General features: G+C 39.6%; 1 protein-coding gene across 1 annotated transcript; it reads right to left on the bottom strand.

The window, feature by feature from the left end:
• Positions 1–65: 65 nt before the first annotated feature.
• On the bottom strand, positions 66–1,464 carry LOC122515573 (histone-lysine N-methyltransferase SETMAR-like). Its single transcript, XM_043632972.1, has 2 exons — positions 1,423–1,464; positions 66–1,139 (listed from the first exon to the last, which is right to left on the bottom strand). Exons 1-2 carry the CDS (start codon positions 1,462–1,464, stop codon positions 66–68), a joined length of 1,116 nt encoding a protein of 371 aa, XP_043488907.1.
• Between the last annotated feature and the right edge of the window lie 13,524 nt (positions 1,465–14,988).

The following is a 14,988-nucleotide window of genomic DNA, read 5'->3' as shown; positions in this document are numbered from 1 at the left end:
CCGGAAAGTAATGTCGTTTTCTTACGCTAAATACAAACACATACATTTTTAACGAGTCTTTATTTTTAATCAATGATGTATTCCCCATCATTGTCAATAACCTTTTGCCATCTAGTGAGTAAATTTTCAATCCCTGATCGATAAAAATTAATTGGTTTTTCGGCAAAATATCTAGAGATGGCATTTTGGATATCATCCAAATTTGCAAATGTTTTGCCACTTAAAAAGTGTTGCAGCGCTCGGAATAAGTGGAAATCCGATGGTGCAACATCGGGCGAATATGGTGGATGAGGCAGCACCTCCCACCCCAATTCATTAATTTTTTCTAGAGTTCGCCTTGCGCAGTGCGGTCTTGCATTGTCATGTTGGAGAATGACGCCTTTTCGGTTGACAATCGCTGGCCACTTTTCAATTAAAGATTGATTGACTCGCTGCAATTGTTCGCTGTAGAGGTCTACAGTAACAGTTTGTCCAGGTTTCAGTAATTCAAAATGAACAATGCCGCGAATACTCCACCAAACACACAAAAGCGCTTTTTTGGGGTGTAAACCTGGCTTAGCAGTACTCCGAGGGATTTCATTTGGAGAGAGCCACTGCCTTTTGCGTTTTGGGTTATCATACAGGACCCATTTCTCATCTCCTGTGATCAAGCGATCAAAAAACGCTTCTGTGTTGTGTCGTTGAAGCAATAAGTTGCATGTGATTGATCGGTTAGCCTTATTCTGTTCGGACAGATTATGCGGGACCCAAACACCTGCTCTGCTTACTTTCCCAATCTGCTTCAAATGTTCTTGGATGGTCGACCAAGGTTGGTTGAGACTGTTTGACAATTCCTCGATCGTCTGACACGGATTTGCTTCCACTTCCGCCCTTAACACGTCGTTGTCTAACGCTGATGGTCTTCCTGATCGATACGAGTCGGAAAGATCAAAATTACCCGATTTGAACTTGGAAAACCACCTTTGGCATTTACGAATGTCCAGTGCATTTGGATAAACATCGCAAATGTTTTTGGTAGCAACTGTTGCGTTATTTCCCTTGCGAAACTCAAAGAGCATGCAATGCCGGATGTGTACCTCTTCTGGTATTTGGCTGGCCATTTTACCCAAAATTACAAAAAAAAATTGTAATTCAATTGTCTATAAGTAAAGAAATCACTATAACCTCACAATGTCTTTGGTACGCCTCTGAACCAAACAATGAGCTGACAAATGACAATCAAGTATTGGCATGCGCAGAAACGACATTACTTTCCGGTCCCCCTAATATAAATTCTTTCACCGTTTCTATTTCATGCCTTTTCTATTCCCAATCGTTTTCCTTCTTCTTCCCCCTCTGCCCTTCCTAAAAATGAGCATCTTCGTTTTTATCTGCGTTTAGTTGGAGCCCTTTTCTGTCTAGGTACCTCTCTAATCTTCTTACCATCGCTCTCATTTCTTCTTCCTTGGCCGCTACCATTACCATGTCGTCTGCATATCCAAGCGACTAGAATTTTTGAAGTTATACTTCTTTTGGCGCGTTTGGGAAAATATGATGGGAGTGATTTTTTTCCGAGCGACATCACGAAAGTTTGTCAGTATTTACGAAGCGCGGCAAAGCGATTTCAAATTTACAGCATGAAGTAGTCGTCTTTTCTCTTCTACTTCCTCTTTTTTTTCTCCAGCGGGTCACCCATCCAAGTACTAATCGTACTCAGCGCTGCTTGACTTAAATGATTGAAGCGGGAAGTAGTTCTATCACCGCGCCAAGGTCGTTGACGCATAAAGTAATTCGATATATCTCCCTTATATTTAGTGGGGTTGCAGCGGTTCTGGAGTTATGATTTTTTGAAATTTTGAAAAAAAATTTTTTTTCAACTTTTTTATTAATTTTTCTGACGAGGAAAACTTTTTTATTAAAATCCACGGAAAATCGTATCTTGCGGGAAAAATTCTCAGCTTTTGAATGAAAATATCCATTTTATCATAAACATATCAGAAGACCCTTTAAAATCCAATTAAAATGGAAAAATTGATTTTTCTCGATGTGCGGCGCAAGGTACTTCGAATTTGACTTTTTTTTCTGAAAGATCAAAGTTTTGTGGGATGCGAGCACCTCCAGGCCAAACACTTAAATAGGCATTCGTGAGGAGATTGGACGGTGGGCCCTGGATAGCTCAATTGGTTAAAGAGCAGTCGCCCGGAAAGCGGAGGATCCGGGTTCGAGTCCCGGTGTCACATTACGCCGAACCGAGCAGCCTACAGCCGAGATAGAAACTATTTGTATAAGAATTCTAAAGGAAAGAACCTAAATAAATAAGTGATATAATCTAAAGAAAAAAAACCTAAATAAATAAGTAATATAATCTAAAGGAAAAACCGATAATAAATATCATAAAATAATATAATAAAATAAAATTCTAAGATATTCGGTCTCTTCAAAAGAAGGGGTCTCATGGTCGTTCCCCCCTTAGGTAAACAAATGTAATTTTAAACGGGAAAAATCCCGATAGCTTTGAAAGATACTCTCTCGCTAAGGCGTTACAGGCGTTAAAAGGGGAAAATAGAGATGACCAATAGGGAATCGGTGATTTGATGAGAAACGCCCTGTAGGAAAAGGAGAGTCCTTCCTCCCCCACGATATGCGGGGTATAAGAGACGGGCACCGGACCGGATTCAGAATTATTATTACAAGTTGTACACGGATTATTATTTAGAAGTTGTGCAGGGATTATTATTTAGAAGTTGTACAGGACTTATTATTTAGAAGTCAGTAAGTGTAAGTCTTAAGTGCGACTATATATATATCAAGGTAGTTTTTACTTGTATTTTGTTCTATTCTATTGTGTTTTGTTAAAATATATGATCCATATTTAGTAATACTTCGCACAAAATTGTCATTCACCCCGACCTTTAATCGAACATTTGGCGACCGTGACAGGACTGGGGTCTTACTAGTATTACAGTTTTGTGCAAAAGTTATTTTAGTGCTTTATAATTAAAATGGATCTTTTAAAAAGGAAAAGAACAATGGCTCGCGCTGCATTCACAAAAGCACTTATACACTTTGAATGCATTACTGGATCCAGCAAAGGGATCGAGTAGGGAAGCGATTTCAAACTACCTAGCACAATTGGAATCCAAAACACAACAACTGACTTCAATTTCGCAATCGTACTTGGATCTGAGAATGGAAGGAGACGATTATTCGGAAGCAGAAATCGAGCAAGAGACGAACGAAACCATGGAATATGAAGAAAAATTCTTGGATATCAAGTCCCGAGTCGAGCATCTCTTCAAAGGGACAGAAAATTCGTCTACCTCCGCACCAGCAGCCGTCGCCCTTCCAGCACAACCAGACATAAGAGTGTCTTGTAATTTACCGACGATCCGATTGCATCAATTTAGCGGTAATATAGAAGATTGGCTACCATTTTGGAGTTCGTTCAAGAAAGTACACGAAAACTCCGGGTTGACAAAAGAAGACAAGTTTCAATATTTAATGCAATCTATGGAGCCGAAATCTCGTGCAGCCGCATTGATTAAAAGTTATCCGCCTACCGCTGAAAATTACACAAAGGCGATTGATAGTCTAATGGAGCGATACGGTGATACAGATCTGCAGATTGAAGTATATATACGTCAATTATTGCAACTTGTTCTACGGAAACCAGCCAGGTCTACGAATCATTTCCTCTCCGGTTTATATGATAACCTCGAATCACGTTTGCGAGCGTTGGAATCTTTAGGTCTCACCAACGACACGTACGCGACCATATTGTATCCTCTCGTAGAATCAGCACTACCAGAAGAATTATTGAGAGCGTGGCAACGTAGTTGTTCACTACTAAACGCTAATTACATAGGAGGAACAGGAGCTTCCGCTATTCGTGGAAAAGGGCGATTAACTCGACTCATGGAATTTCAATCACAAAGACCCGACAGCATTCTTCCCAAAAATAAATAAACTGCTGAGGAAGAAAAATCCAATCTCAATAGCTGACCAAAAAATCAACAACGATGACCCTGCATGTTTCAATGGATCAATTGACATCTCGAAAGCTACACCTGTGGACAATGAACTAATAATCACGGATCCAACTGATAAACTGAATATCATTGGAGACTTTTATCAATCGATAAATGCTCCAAGGTATTTGAATACTGGTACCAGGCTAAAAGAAATGGTGGACAGCAAAGCGTCAGCAGCCAAAGAACTACTTAAAACAAGAAGAGATATAAGTATTACAATTACTAACTTCTCAAGTGAAAATAGTGCCATCAACCCAACACATTCGGGCTTTATAATTCCAAATGTACTTAACAACACTAAAAAAGACGCTCCAGAAGAATATAAGAAGGAACAGCCATTTATAAACATCACACAGCTAACAAAAATCCTAAGGAAGCTCCCAAGTAAAACGTCCAGCGGACCAGATGAGATACCGTCAATAGTCCTAAAACACCTACCTCTAAGATTAATTACTGATCTAGTAATTATTTTCAACAATGCTATCAACCATGCATACTTCCCAGACGTATGGAAAGCAGCCAAAGTTCTTCCAATATTGAAAAAAGGTAAAGATCCCAGTAAAGCTACGAGTTACAGGCCAATCAGCCTTACCTCTAACATTGGTAAAGTGTACGAAATGACTATCAACAATCACATGGTCCGAGTCTGCACTGAGGAGAAAATAATGCATGATCTTCAATTTGGCTTTAGAGCCAAACATAGCACTACGCATGCAATTCACAAAATTGTGGACACAATTTTGAATCACCTCCATAATAATCAACGCGTTGCAGTTGCGCTGATTGACCTTGAGAAAGCCTTCGACTCAGTTTGAATCAATGGCTTAACATTCAAATTAATTAAACTTGGTTTTCCTGATTGGCTCACGCTACTCATACTGGATATGATCCTGGGAAGGACTTTCAGTGTATGGGACGGCGTAAACACATCAAAAAAGAGCTACAAAGTTTTAGAGGGGCTTCAACAGGGAACTGTTAATTCCCCACTACTTTTCAACATCTACACAATGGCTCTGCTTCAATCATTTGGCCTGAACGAGTCTGAAAATCTGTTTGCAGTCGCATATGCTGATGATATAATCGCAGGAACAGTTGGTAAAAACCCAGCAAAACTTCAAGAAGACCTCGAAACACTGGTCAATAAAATTAACAATTATTATAAAACATGGAACCTACGTATGAATCCAGAAAAATGTGAAACGGCCGTTTTTAGAAGAGGGTCCAATCATCTCAGCAAAAAAGCACTTTTACAAATCGACGAATTTAAAATAGTCACTCCATCACCAAACACAGGCGAACCAATAGAAATACCACACAAAAAAATAGTCAAGTATCTCGGAGTCCATATGGATCAGCTACTGAGAATCAGGAATCATCCAGACATCCAACTCACCAAAGCCAAGGCCGCCTTCAAGGCCAACAACAGAATTTTTTATAACAAAAATCTAAGTAGAAGAGCAAAAATTATTTGCTACTGTAAACATCCCACTTCTGAAATTTGTAAACATCCCACTTCTGAAATTTGTAAACAGGTAGGGCTGAAAGGACGACGGAGAGATGTTCGGATGGGTGCGCCGGCGGGGGTGGTTCTCTCCGCCGGGAAGGGAGACCGAAGGTGGCGGCTCCGCGGGAAACGCGTTCCGCAAACGCAAGTTCGTGTTGGAAGTGCGGGAGGACGGGTCACTTCCAGAAGGAGTGCCGTGAAGGCAGGCGCAAGGGAAACTAACAGGAACCGGATTTTAAAATTTTTTTAAAACAATACTGCAATTTTAAAAACAATACTGCAAGTAAGTTTAAAATATTGTGCAAATATACTCCATTCTATTTAACTTTCCTGGCATGTGATATCCTTGTTAGACAAACGAACAATTAATCTATATTTCGGAGTATTGTATTTATTTTTATCTTGAATTGTTAATCGTTTACGCGCATAATAATCAGTTTTACCTTCACGTCGCCTCTTGAATTTTACTTAATAACGCTTAAAGTATTGTTTATTTTTAACTACCTTTACAAAACCCTGTAACAAAATGTACTCGCGATCCTGCTTAAATACGTCACTGGCGACTTTACAGAAAATTTAATCACAGAAGAAATCATCGAACTTGCAATTCCACAGGTAAAATTATTAAAAGTAAAATTATTACCAACAAGAAGACAGGGTGACTTCAAACATTATATTGTGCAAATCTCGCCAGACAGTGTCCTAAAAAATTTAGTCAAAGTTAAAAAACTCTGTAGCCAAAAAATTAAATGGGAAAGACTTAAAAAACCGAAAATCCTCCAATGCACCCGTTGCCAAAGAATCGGCCATTCAGCAACAACTTGTGGTATGGAGTACCGCTGTGTAAAATGTGGCGAAAACCATGAAAAAGATGCGTGTTTAATTAAGAAAGAAGATGATAAATCCAAACTCAAGTGCGTAAATTGTGGTAACTACGGCCACCCCGCAAATTACCAAGGATGTAATTACCTAAAATTTGCCAACGTAGCTAAAAGGGACCTGGCAGCTCAATCGTCTCGTTCCCAACAGACCCCAGGTCTACGAAGATCAGCCCCATCTGATAGACTACTCCAACCAGGACTATCTTTTAGACAGGCTTTCATGGGAGGTGAGGCCGCTCAACAACCTCCCTCTCTCAACCAACCGAACGCAAACTTCCTGGAACCACCTGCTTGGGCTGTTGAACTACAACGCTGCGTCAGTGGCCTAGCTCAAGACATACGCACGATGAACACGAGGATGAATAACCTCGAATATGAATCCAAGAGAATTGACTACTTATTTGAATTTTTAAATATCAACAATGGAGCATACTAATACATCATCCACACAACAACAGACTACGAGTCAAAATTCGGTAAATAACTCAAATAGTATACTAAAAATAATGTCAATAAACGTGAACTCAATTCAAAAAAACAAACGTAGATTTGAATTGAACAGCAGACTATCTCAACACGATCCTGATGTACTATTTATCTGTGAAACCAAACTCAAAGAGTCACACAAAGTATCCTTTAAAAACTACTCGTTAATAAGAACTGACCGTCCACGGGGCAAAGAGGGTGGTGGCACGGCAATTGCTATTAGAAACCACATTAAATATGATGTCATTCATTCTCCATCCTCTGGTAATAATCAAACTATTGAATATACAATTATTAACCTTCCAAGTGCAGATAACCCAGAACTGAAGACTTATTTTATTAGCATTTACGCGACTCCTGACAATAAAAATGCCTTCAGAGACGAGCTTGACGCGCTGTGCGTAAAACTGGACCTCTCAAACCCAAATGCAACATTCTTGATGGCAGGTGACCTGAATGCTCGTCACAAACTTTGGGGAGACTCAAAGATAAACGGTAGGGGTAAATACCTAGCCAAATGGGAATTGGAGATGGCTCCGAACCTGAGAGCCAAAATCTTTCCACCCTGTGACGCATCTTATAACCCAAGTAAGTCTTACTTGGACTATTGTATAACTAACTTAAACCTTATCAATCTAAATGAAAATAAAATTCCTATTGCTGACTACGACAGTGACCACAATGCTCTCATCTTCTCGGTTCAATTATCAACCCAGCTCCAACAAAAAACTGACTCAATAAAATACAATATCAAAGCAACCAACTGGGAAAAATTCTGCAAACACCTAGACAAAGAATTTCTCCTATCACCTCCCGATGACAGGAATCTCTCTATCACGGAGATCGACGATCTCATTGAAATGATTTCCGGAGCAATCACAAATTCAATTGAGTCCACAGTTCCTCAGTTTAAAAAGCAAGATAGTGTTTTGAAATATGTCAACTCAAGAATTAAAAAACTTCAAAAGAACAAGTCGCACCTTATCACCAAACTTTATAAACTCTACAAAATTCGACCTCCTGACTATCAACAACAAATCTTCAACACTAAACACACCATAAAATTAATAAAGATAGAACTAGAGAAAGAATTCTCTGCTTCTATCAGCAGTTACTGGAATGGCTTATTAAAACAAGTCAACCACAGGGATCCTGCAACGTTCTTCCCTAAGATTAACAGGATACTCAGGCCTAGACAAAATATCTCGATTGCTAACCAAACGGTTAGTATAGATACCGACCTCATCACTCCTGGCAATGTGGACCGTTCGAAAGCTGTGACCGATCTGACAAATGGTTCAATCACCATCACTGATCCAATCGATAAGCTAAACCTAATAGGACAACACTATCAAAAAATCAATTCACCAAGACATCTGAATACGGGTACTCCTCTAAAAGCAATCATTGATATTGCATACAAAAAAATAAAAGATGAACTTGATGGGATAAGATCCACAGCCCAGACATTTACGACCTTCAGCGCCACAAACAAAGCCTCCCATCCTAATGTTGATGTGAATAATCAAATCATATTCCCAAGCACGTTGGGAGTCAAAAAGATCTTATCAAAACTACCTAATAAAACATCTAGTGGTCCAGACAGCATTCTAGCAATGGTCCTAAAGCACCTACCTGATTCAATGATCTTTGCGCTAACGGTAGTATTCAACAACGCCATGAACGCAGCCTACTTTCCCAATGCTTGGAAATCTGCAAAAGTTTTGCCGATCCTGAAAAAAGGTAAAGACCCTACCAAACCGGCTAGTTACAGACCTATCAGTCTCACTAGCAACCTGAGTAAGGTCTACGAAGTGATAATTAACAACTCTATCACCAGAACCTGTGAAGAGAAAAAAATCATCCCTGATCAACAGTACGGCTTCAAACGACGTCACTCGACCATTCACGCTACACACACTGTTGTTACTGATTGGCTACAAGCCATTCATCATAAAGAACTCGTGGCGGCCGTGCTTATCGACTTAGAAAAAGCCTTCGACTCTGTTTGGCTACCAGGGCTTATCTTTACACTTTCCAAAGCTGGCTTTGAGAGTTGGCTAATATACCTGATCTTTGACATGACACATGGGAAAACTTTCCGGACCTGGGATGGCTGCAACATCTCCACGGTTGTCTTCGCAGTGCTTGAAGGTCTACAACAAGGTACAGTGAATTCCCCCATACTATTCAACATCTACACCAGCAGACTCTTACGCATGTTCGGACTTAACACCATAACCGATAAGCATGGAAAGGCTTTTGCAGACGATTTTGTAGCTTATATAATTGGCACCAACCCACGACTACTACAAGATGAACTCAATGAGCTACTAAATAATATAAATAAGTTCTATCAGCAGTGGAACTTAAGAATAAACCCAGACAAATGTGAGTCTATCCTCATTAGACCACCGCTGACAAAAATGAACCAGAGAAGAACTGACCAAATAGCTGCCTTCCATCTGTCTACTGAGCACCCAGACACAAAACAAATGATTACGGTACCGCACAAAAATGAAGTGAAATACTTAGGCTTCTACCTGGACCACCTGTTAAAATTAAATATAAACGTTGACAGACAACTGACAAAAGCCAAGATGGCCTTCCAGGCCAACAAAAGACTTTTTTACAACAAGAAACTTAACATCCGTGCAAAGGTGATCTGCTACCAGCTCTTGATAAGGCCTATACTCACCTATGGCTCTCCAATCTGGTGGAATATAAATGCTGCGACAATGGAAAAGCTAAGAGTCTTTGAACGTAGTTGTTTACGAGTCTGCTGTGGCACTTACAGAGACATAAATACAAACTTTCGCAAGTTTGTAAGTAACAAAGTCCTCTATGAACGAGCCAACATTCCGCGTATAGATAATTTTATTATCAAGCTGAATCGTGATTACTTTAGTAATCTCCTGTCAATCCAGAATGAAGAACTAAGCAGAGTAAGCAACATGGACCAGTCCAAAGGCGAAAAATACAACGTGTCAGGCTTCATCTTCCCTCACATGTTCATTCACTTTGACCGGAACGATCTGATACAAGATCACAACAACATCCCCATAATTTATCATTATGTGCGTCCAAAAAATGATAAAAGAATCATGTACACAGCTGACAGTTTTAATAAACAGCGACATAATTTCAAGTATTCTACAGACATACCCCCGAGAGACCAACTGCACATCCATAGACTCAACGACGCATACTGGTGGCTCACGGAGGAGACGCCACACCGGAAGCATCTGAGAAAGAGGAAAGACCTAGGGTGTCCCGCCCTTGTGTAGTTTACAGCTGACTGCACACCTTGCATATAGTGTACATAGTGTAAATATAATTTAGTTGTAAGCATATAAGAGACCAAAATCTTGATGAAGTTTTACTATAATTTTAAATCATATATTAATTAATTAAACAATACAGACACTCATAGTGAACTATTCCAATACATTTAATTAAAACACGTATAATTTACTTTAAGAGTTTGTTGGTTGTGAGCAGCCCTACAAGGGCCAAGCAACATTATGTAATATTAGACTAAGACTGGCATTTTATTAAGTTGTTTGCTGCCATGTAATTCTCAGACTTTGTAAGTGAAAATGCAAATAAAAACTTATTAAAAAAAAAAAAAAGGAGCACGCCGAACAGCCTTACTGATGAGTCCTGGGCGTGCTCTTGGGACGAAAGATCAAATAACAACAATCATCATAAAGAACACGCTACAATTGGTGACCCCGACGTCATCAGAAATGTTCCCCTTTCTGATGATCAACGTGATCTGAAGGGGCAACTTTCTACTAACTATTCTACGAACGGACACCGTGATCTCATGAGGATGAAGGCGGGCTTCATAGCCAAATTAAAGCGAGCACAATGTGAAGACGAAAGTCTGCGTGGCATAATTTGTAGCCACAGAAAATAAGTTAAGCGATTATGTCATAAGAAACGAGATTTTCTAAAGGAATGTGAATGGTGACATGTTAGTGGTAGTACCTAGAGCATTGCAGGCGTAAATCGTTCGCCGAGCGCATGAACAGGAACATTTTGCGGTGGATACGACTGTAATGTTAGTGAAAAGGGATTATTGGTTTGAGGGAATAGGCAATGTTGCGGAGAAGATAGTGCAAAACTGTGTTAAGTGTATTTTGACCGAAAAGAAGAATGGAAGATTGGAAGGATGGCTGCATCATATTGACAAGGGAGAGGTTCCCTTCCACACTTTCCATATTGACCACCTAGGGCTTATCCCCTCCACAAGAAGAGTTACAAATATATCTTTGTGCGGTGGATGGATTCTCGAAATTTGTATGGTTATATGCGACTAAGTCTACGGACACGGCTGAGGTGTTACGACATCTACAAAAGCAAGCACATGCATTTGGAAATCCGCAGAGAATCATCTCCGACAGGGGGACTGCTTTAACCTCGAATGATTTCACGAGGTATTGCGAGGAGGAAGGGTATTGAGCATATCAGAATCGCTACCGGAATGTCAAGGGGTAACGGGCAGGTAGAAAGGGTTAATCGTACTCTTTACCTTTATTAGCAAAGATGGCCTCACCGAAACCTGAGGACTGGTATCACTATCTCGAACTGGCACAGCGATATTTGAATGCTACACCTAACAAAAGCATCAAGACGACACCATTTAAGTTGTTGTTCGGTACGAACATGGGAATCAGGGGGGATCCGGCCATACGCGAGATGATAGAGGACGAATGGAGACGGATGTTTGAAGCAGACCGAGAGGAGTGTCGGAGACATGCAAAAGAAGCCATCTTGAAGGCTCAGGCGGAAAACCGAAGGTCGTACGATAAAAAGAGAACAGTCGCAACGCGGTATGATAAGGGTGATCTGGTTGCGATCCGACGGACACAATTTGGACCCGGTTTAAAGTTGTACTCAAAGTATTTGGGGCCATACGAAATAAGTAAAGTACTGAGGAACGACAGTTTTCTGGTGTGGAAAGTGGGGGAACATGAAGGTCTCTACACGCGACGTCTACGGCAGCCGATTCAAAGAAACCATGGGTTCGGGAGGACGAAGAAATCTTAAGAGAAGACGATGAAGAAAAGATGTAAAAATTTGTTGATGGTGGTGGTATGATTGGTAGTATATCTGAGGACAGATATATTTTGTCAGAACGGTCGAGTGTGGTCGATTTCTTTATTAAAAATGTAACAAAAACTGAATTATATAAATCTTACACAAAACTCTACAAGAATCTTTGGACAAAGGGAGGAACACGTGTTCGCGTTGCTACCGCAGCGTGTGTTTCTTTCGGTGGTCGAGAAAGAAGAGAGCCAGTAGCAACGGTTATTCAGGTACATAGAATTTTTTTGGTATTCAATTCCGCCGCCAGAAGCGTGACAGTAGAAGCGCCAAACTTTGGTATGGTGGCCACAGTTAGTATATATTACATGTAAGCTGTACTACACCTATATGCTTTCTCTTGTAATGCTATTTTTGCATTCTGCGCATCAAACCATTTGTTTTCGTATCATATTGTTTCCATTGAAACCATTGTTTCGTATCGTATTGTTTCGTATCGAGGGCTACAAAAGCGCCAGCAATGCTGATGTATCGTATCAAAGGCTGCCAACTTAATGGAGAAAAAAAAATCTCCGTCGGATAATGTTAACATTATCAAAACTTTTTCTTCACCTACGACTGGGGATAATATACTTTGAATACTAAAATACAACCAACTTCAGATTAAAATCCATCGAAAGCGAGTAATATGGAAACAATAACAAATTCTACGAACGATCTCGCCGTTCAAAGGCTGCTAATAACAAATTGAATGTAGCATCGTTACAACAAAGATTTGGGACTACTCATGCTAATTCAACTAGAGCTATGGCGAATCATTTCATAGAAAGCAATCACTCATTATTTTTTAGCAATAAGTAATTTATTATAACTCCGCCTGCATGATCGCAGATCAGCGATCATGTTGCCGGTCCTAAGCCCGGGAAAAGGAGGAAGGTTGTTGGATCAGGTTAGCTCCCTACCCAACGTAAAAAAAAGACTATGGCTCATAGAACCGACACTCTGCCTCGGAATAGGACTGATATACAGATGACGACACATGCAAGGAAAAGGACAACGAAATGGAAAAAAGAACATATAATGCGTCTGGCTACCTGGAACATCAAATCATTTAATAATAAAGATCAAGAAACCCTGAAAGAACTGAAAGATAATAACATCGATATATGCGCCTTACAAGAAACCAAAAAGAAAGGCAAAGGACAAATACAGTACGACGATTACTTAGTGATCTATAGTGGTGTAGAAAAACAAATCAGGGCAAAAGAAGGGGTAGCCATCACAGTATCCAAGAAATATAAAAACAACATACAAGAGTGTAACTACATATCTTCACGAATATTGGTGGTAAAAATGAAAGCGGAAGACCAAAAATTAAATATAGTGTCAATTTATGCATCCGATGATAATAAACCGAAAGAAGAAAGAGAAGCCTTCTACGACCAACTACAAAATTTAGTCGGATCATTACCAAGTAACCAACAAATGATAATCCTTGGAGATTTTAACGCCCGCATCGGAAACGAAATAATACCTGGAATAAAACAAAGGTTCAACGAAAACGTGTTAAATGACAATGGAGAACTAATGACACAGCTATGCACATTTAACAAACTAAGGATTAATAATACATTTTACAATCATAAGGAACACTATAAATTTACATACAGCAACACCAGAGGCTTCAGGTCTACAATTGATTACATTGTTACCAACAGATACGTCCAACCAAACCAAATATTAGATATCAGGACGTTAAATTCCGCGAATGTAGGAAGCGATCATAGCCTGCTATTAGCAAAGATAAGAATGAAGTTTAAACCCCAAAGAAATCTTGCACGAGCAACTCAAGAATTGAAAATAAACATCGAGTCACTATGGAACTTACCAACCAAACAACTATACGAGAACAGGTTGAAAGAAAAAATCGAAAAAACCCAATAAAAGAAGAAGATAACATAAACATAGCCTGGAAGAAACTAAGAACTAATATTTTAGAAGCTGCATATGAAGCCCTGGGAACACGAACTTCAGATTAAAATCCATCGAAAGCGAGTAATATGGAAACAACAACAGATTCTACGATCAATCCCGCCGTTCAAAGTGCTGCTAATGACAAATCGAACGAAGCATCAAATTTGCAAGAAAGATTTGGGACTACTCATGTTAATTCAACTAGAGCTTTGGCGAATCATTTCATAGAAAGCAATCACTCATGCCTTAGACTCAATGGCGACATGTTCTTGGCATCTCCAACCCAGCTGATGGCCCTTCAAGAGGCCTCACAACTCAACAGCTCGCAGATCATCCTTTATGGTGAACGACGCCACGATGGATAATCAAATCAATGGACTCCTAGCCACACCAAACGACAATACCAGACTACCTTAGTGCGCAAGAGGCTCATCCTGGCGTTGCACTCTTCGTGGCAGCTCCAAAGATCGAGTACCATTAAGATTTGGTATATCGGTACTCATCACTCAAGAAACTCATCAGGCAAATATATAAACAACGTTTATATCACAGGGCAATTATATAAAACAACGACTCCACTGATTTTTTCCATATTTCATTCTGCTGCTTTCGAAACTTCGTCCTCGGTATTTTGTCAAATACATCTTTTTAACAATACATAAGGCATTTTAAGTACTTTGTTTTTTAGTTTTCAATAATTTTAGTATTTTCGCCACTTTTTTAAAACTGTCGTTTTTTTTCACACTTCAACACTCACCGTATTAAGAATCAACTTAGAAATCTTACTTATCTTATATTAACTTAGATACAACTTAGAATCAATTTTAGATTTAAAAAGTGACAAATTTATTATGGACGAGGAAGAATAACAATCCTATAATATGTTACACACTGGCAGCGGTGATAAACATTGAGAAAGGATCGAAGAGCTCTGTCTTCTTGCTTCAGCAGTGATACCCTTTGAAAGAATCCAAAGAAGGTTCGTCTTAAATCGTTAAGAGGCTGATAGATGTCCCACGCTAGAACCGTTCTGCAAGAACGTTCAAGAGGAACTGGTGGAGTTAACATCGATGGAAACGTC

The sequence above is a fragment of the Polistes fuscatus genome, unplaced genomic scaffold, assembly GCF_010416935.1.
Source record: "Polistes fuscatus isolate 324 unplaced genomic scaffold, CU_Pfus_HIC Scaffold18, whole genome shotgun sequence".
Lineage (NCBI taxonomy): Eukaryota > Metazoa > Arthropoda > Insecta > Hymenoptera > Vespidae > Polistes > Polistes fuscatus.
Note: the sequence above shows the minus strand (reverse complement) of the source record. Positions and strands in the feature narration are given on the sequence as shown.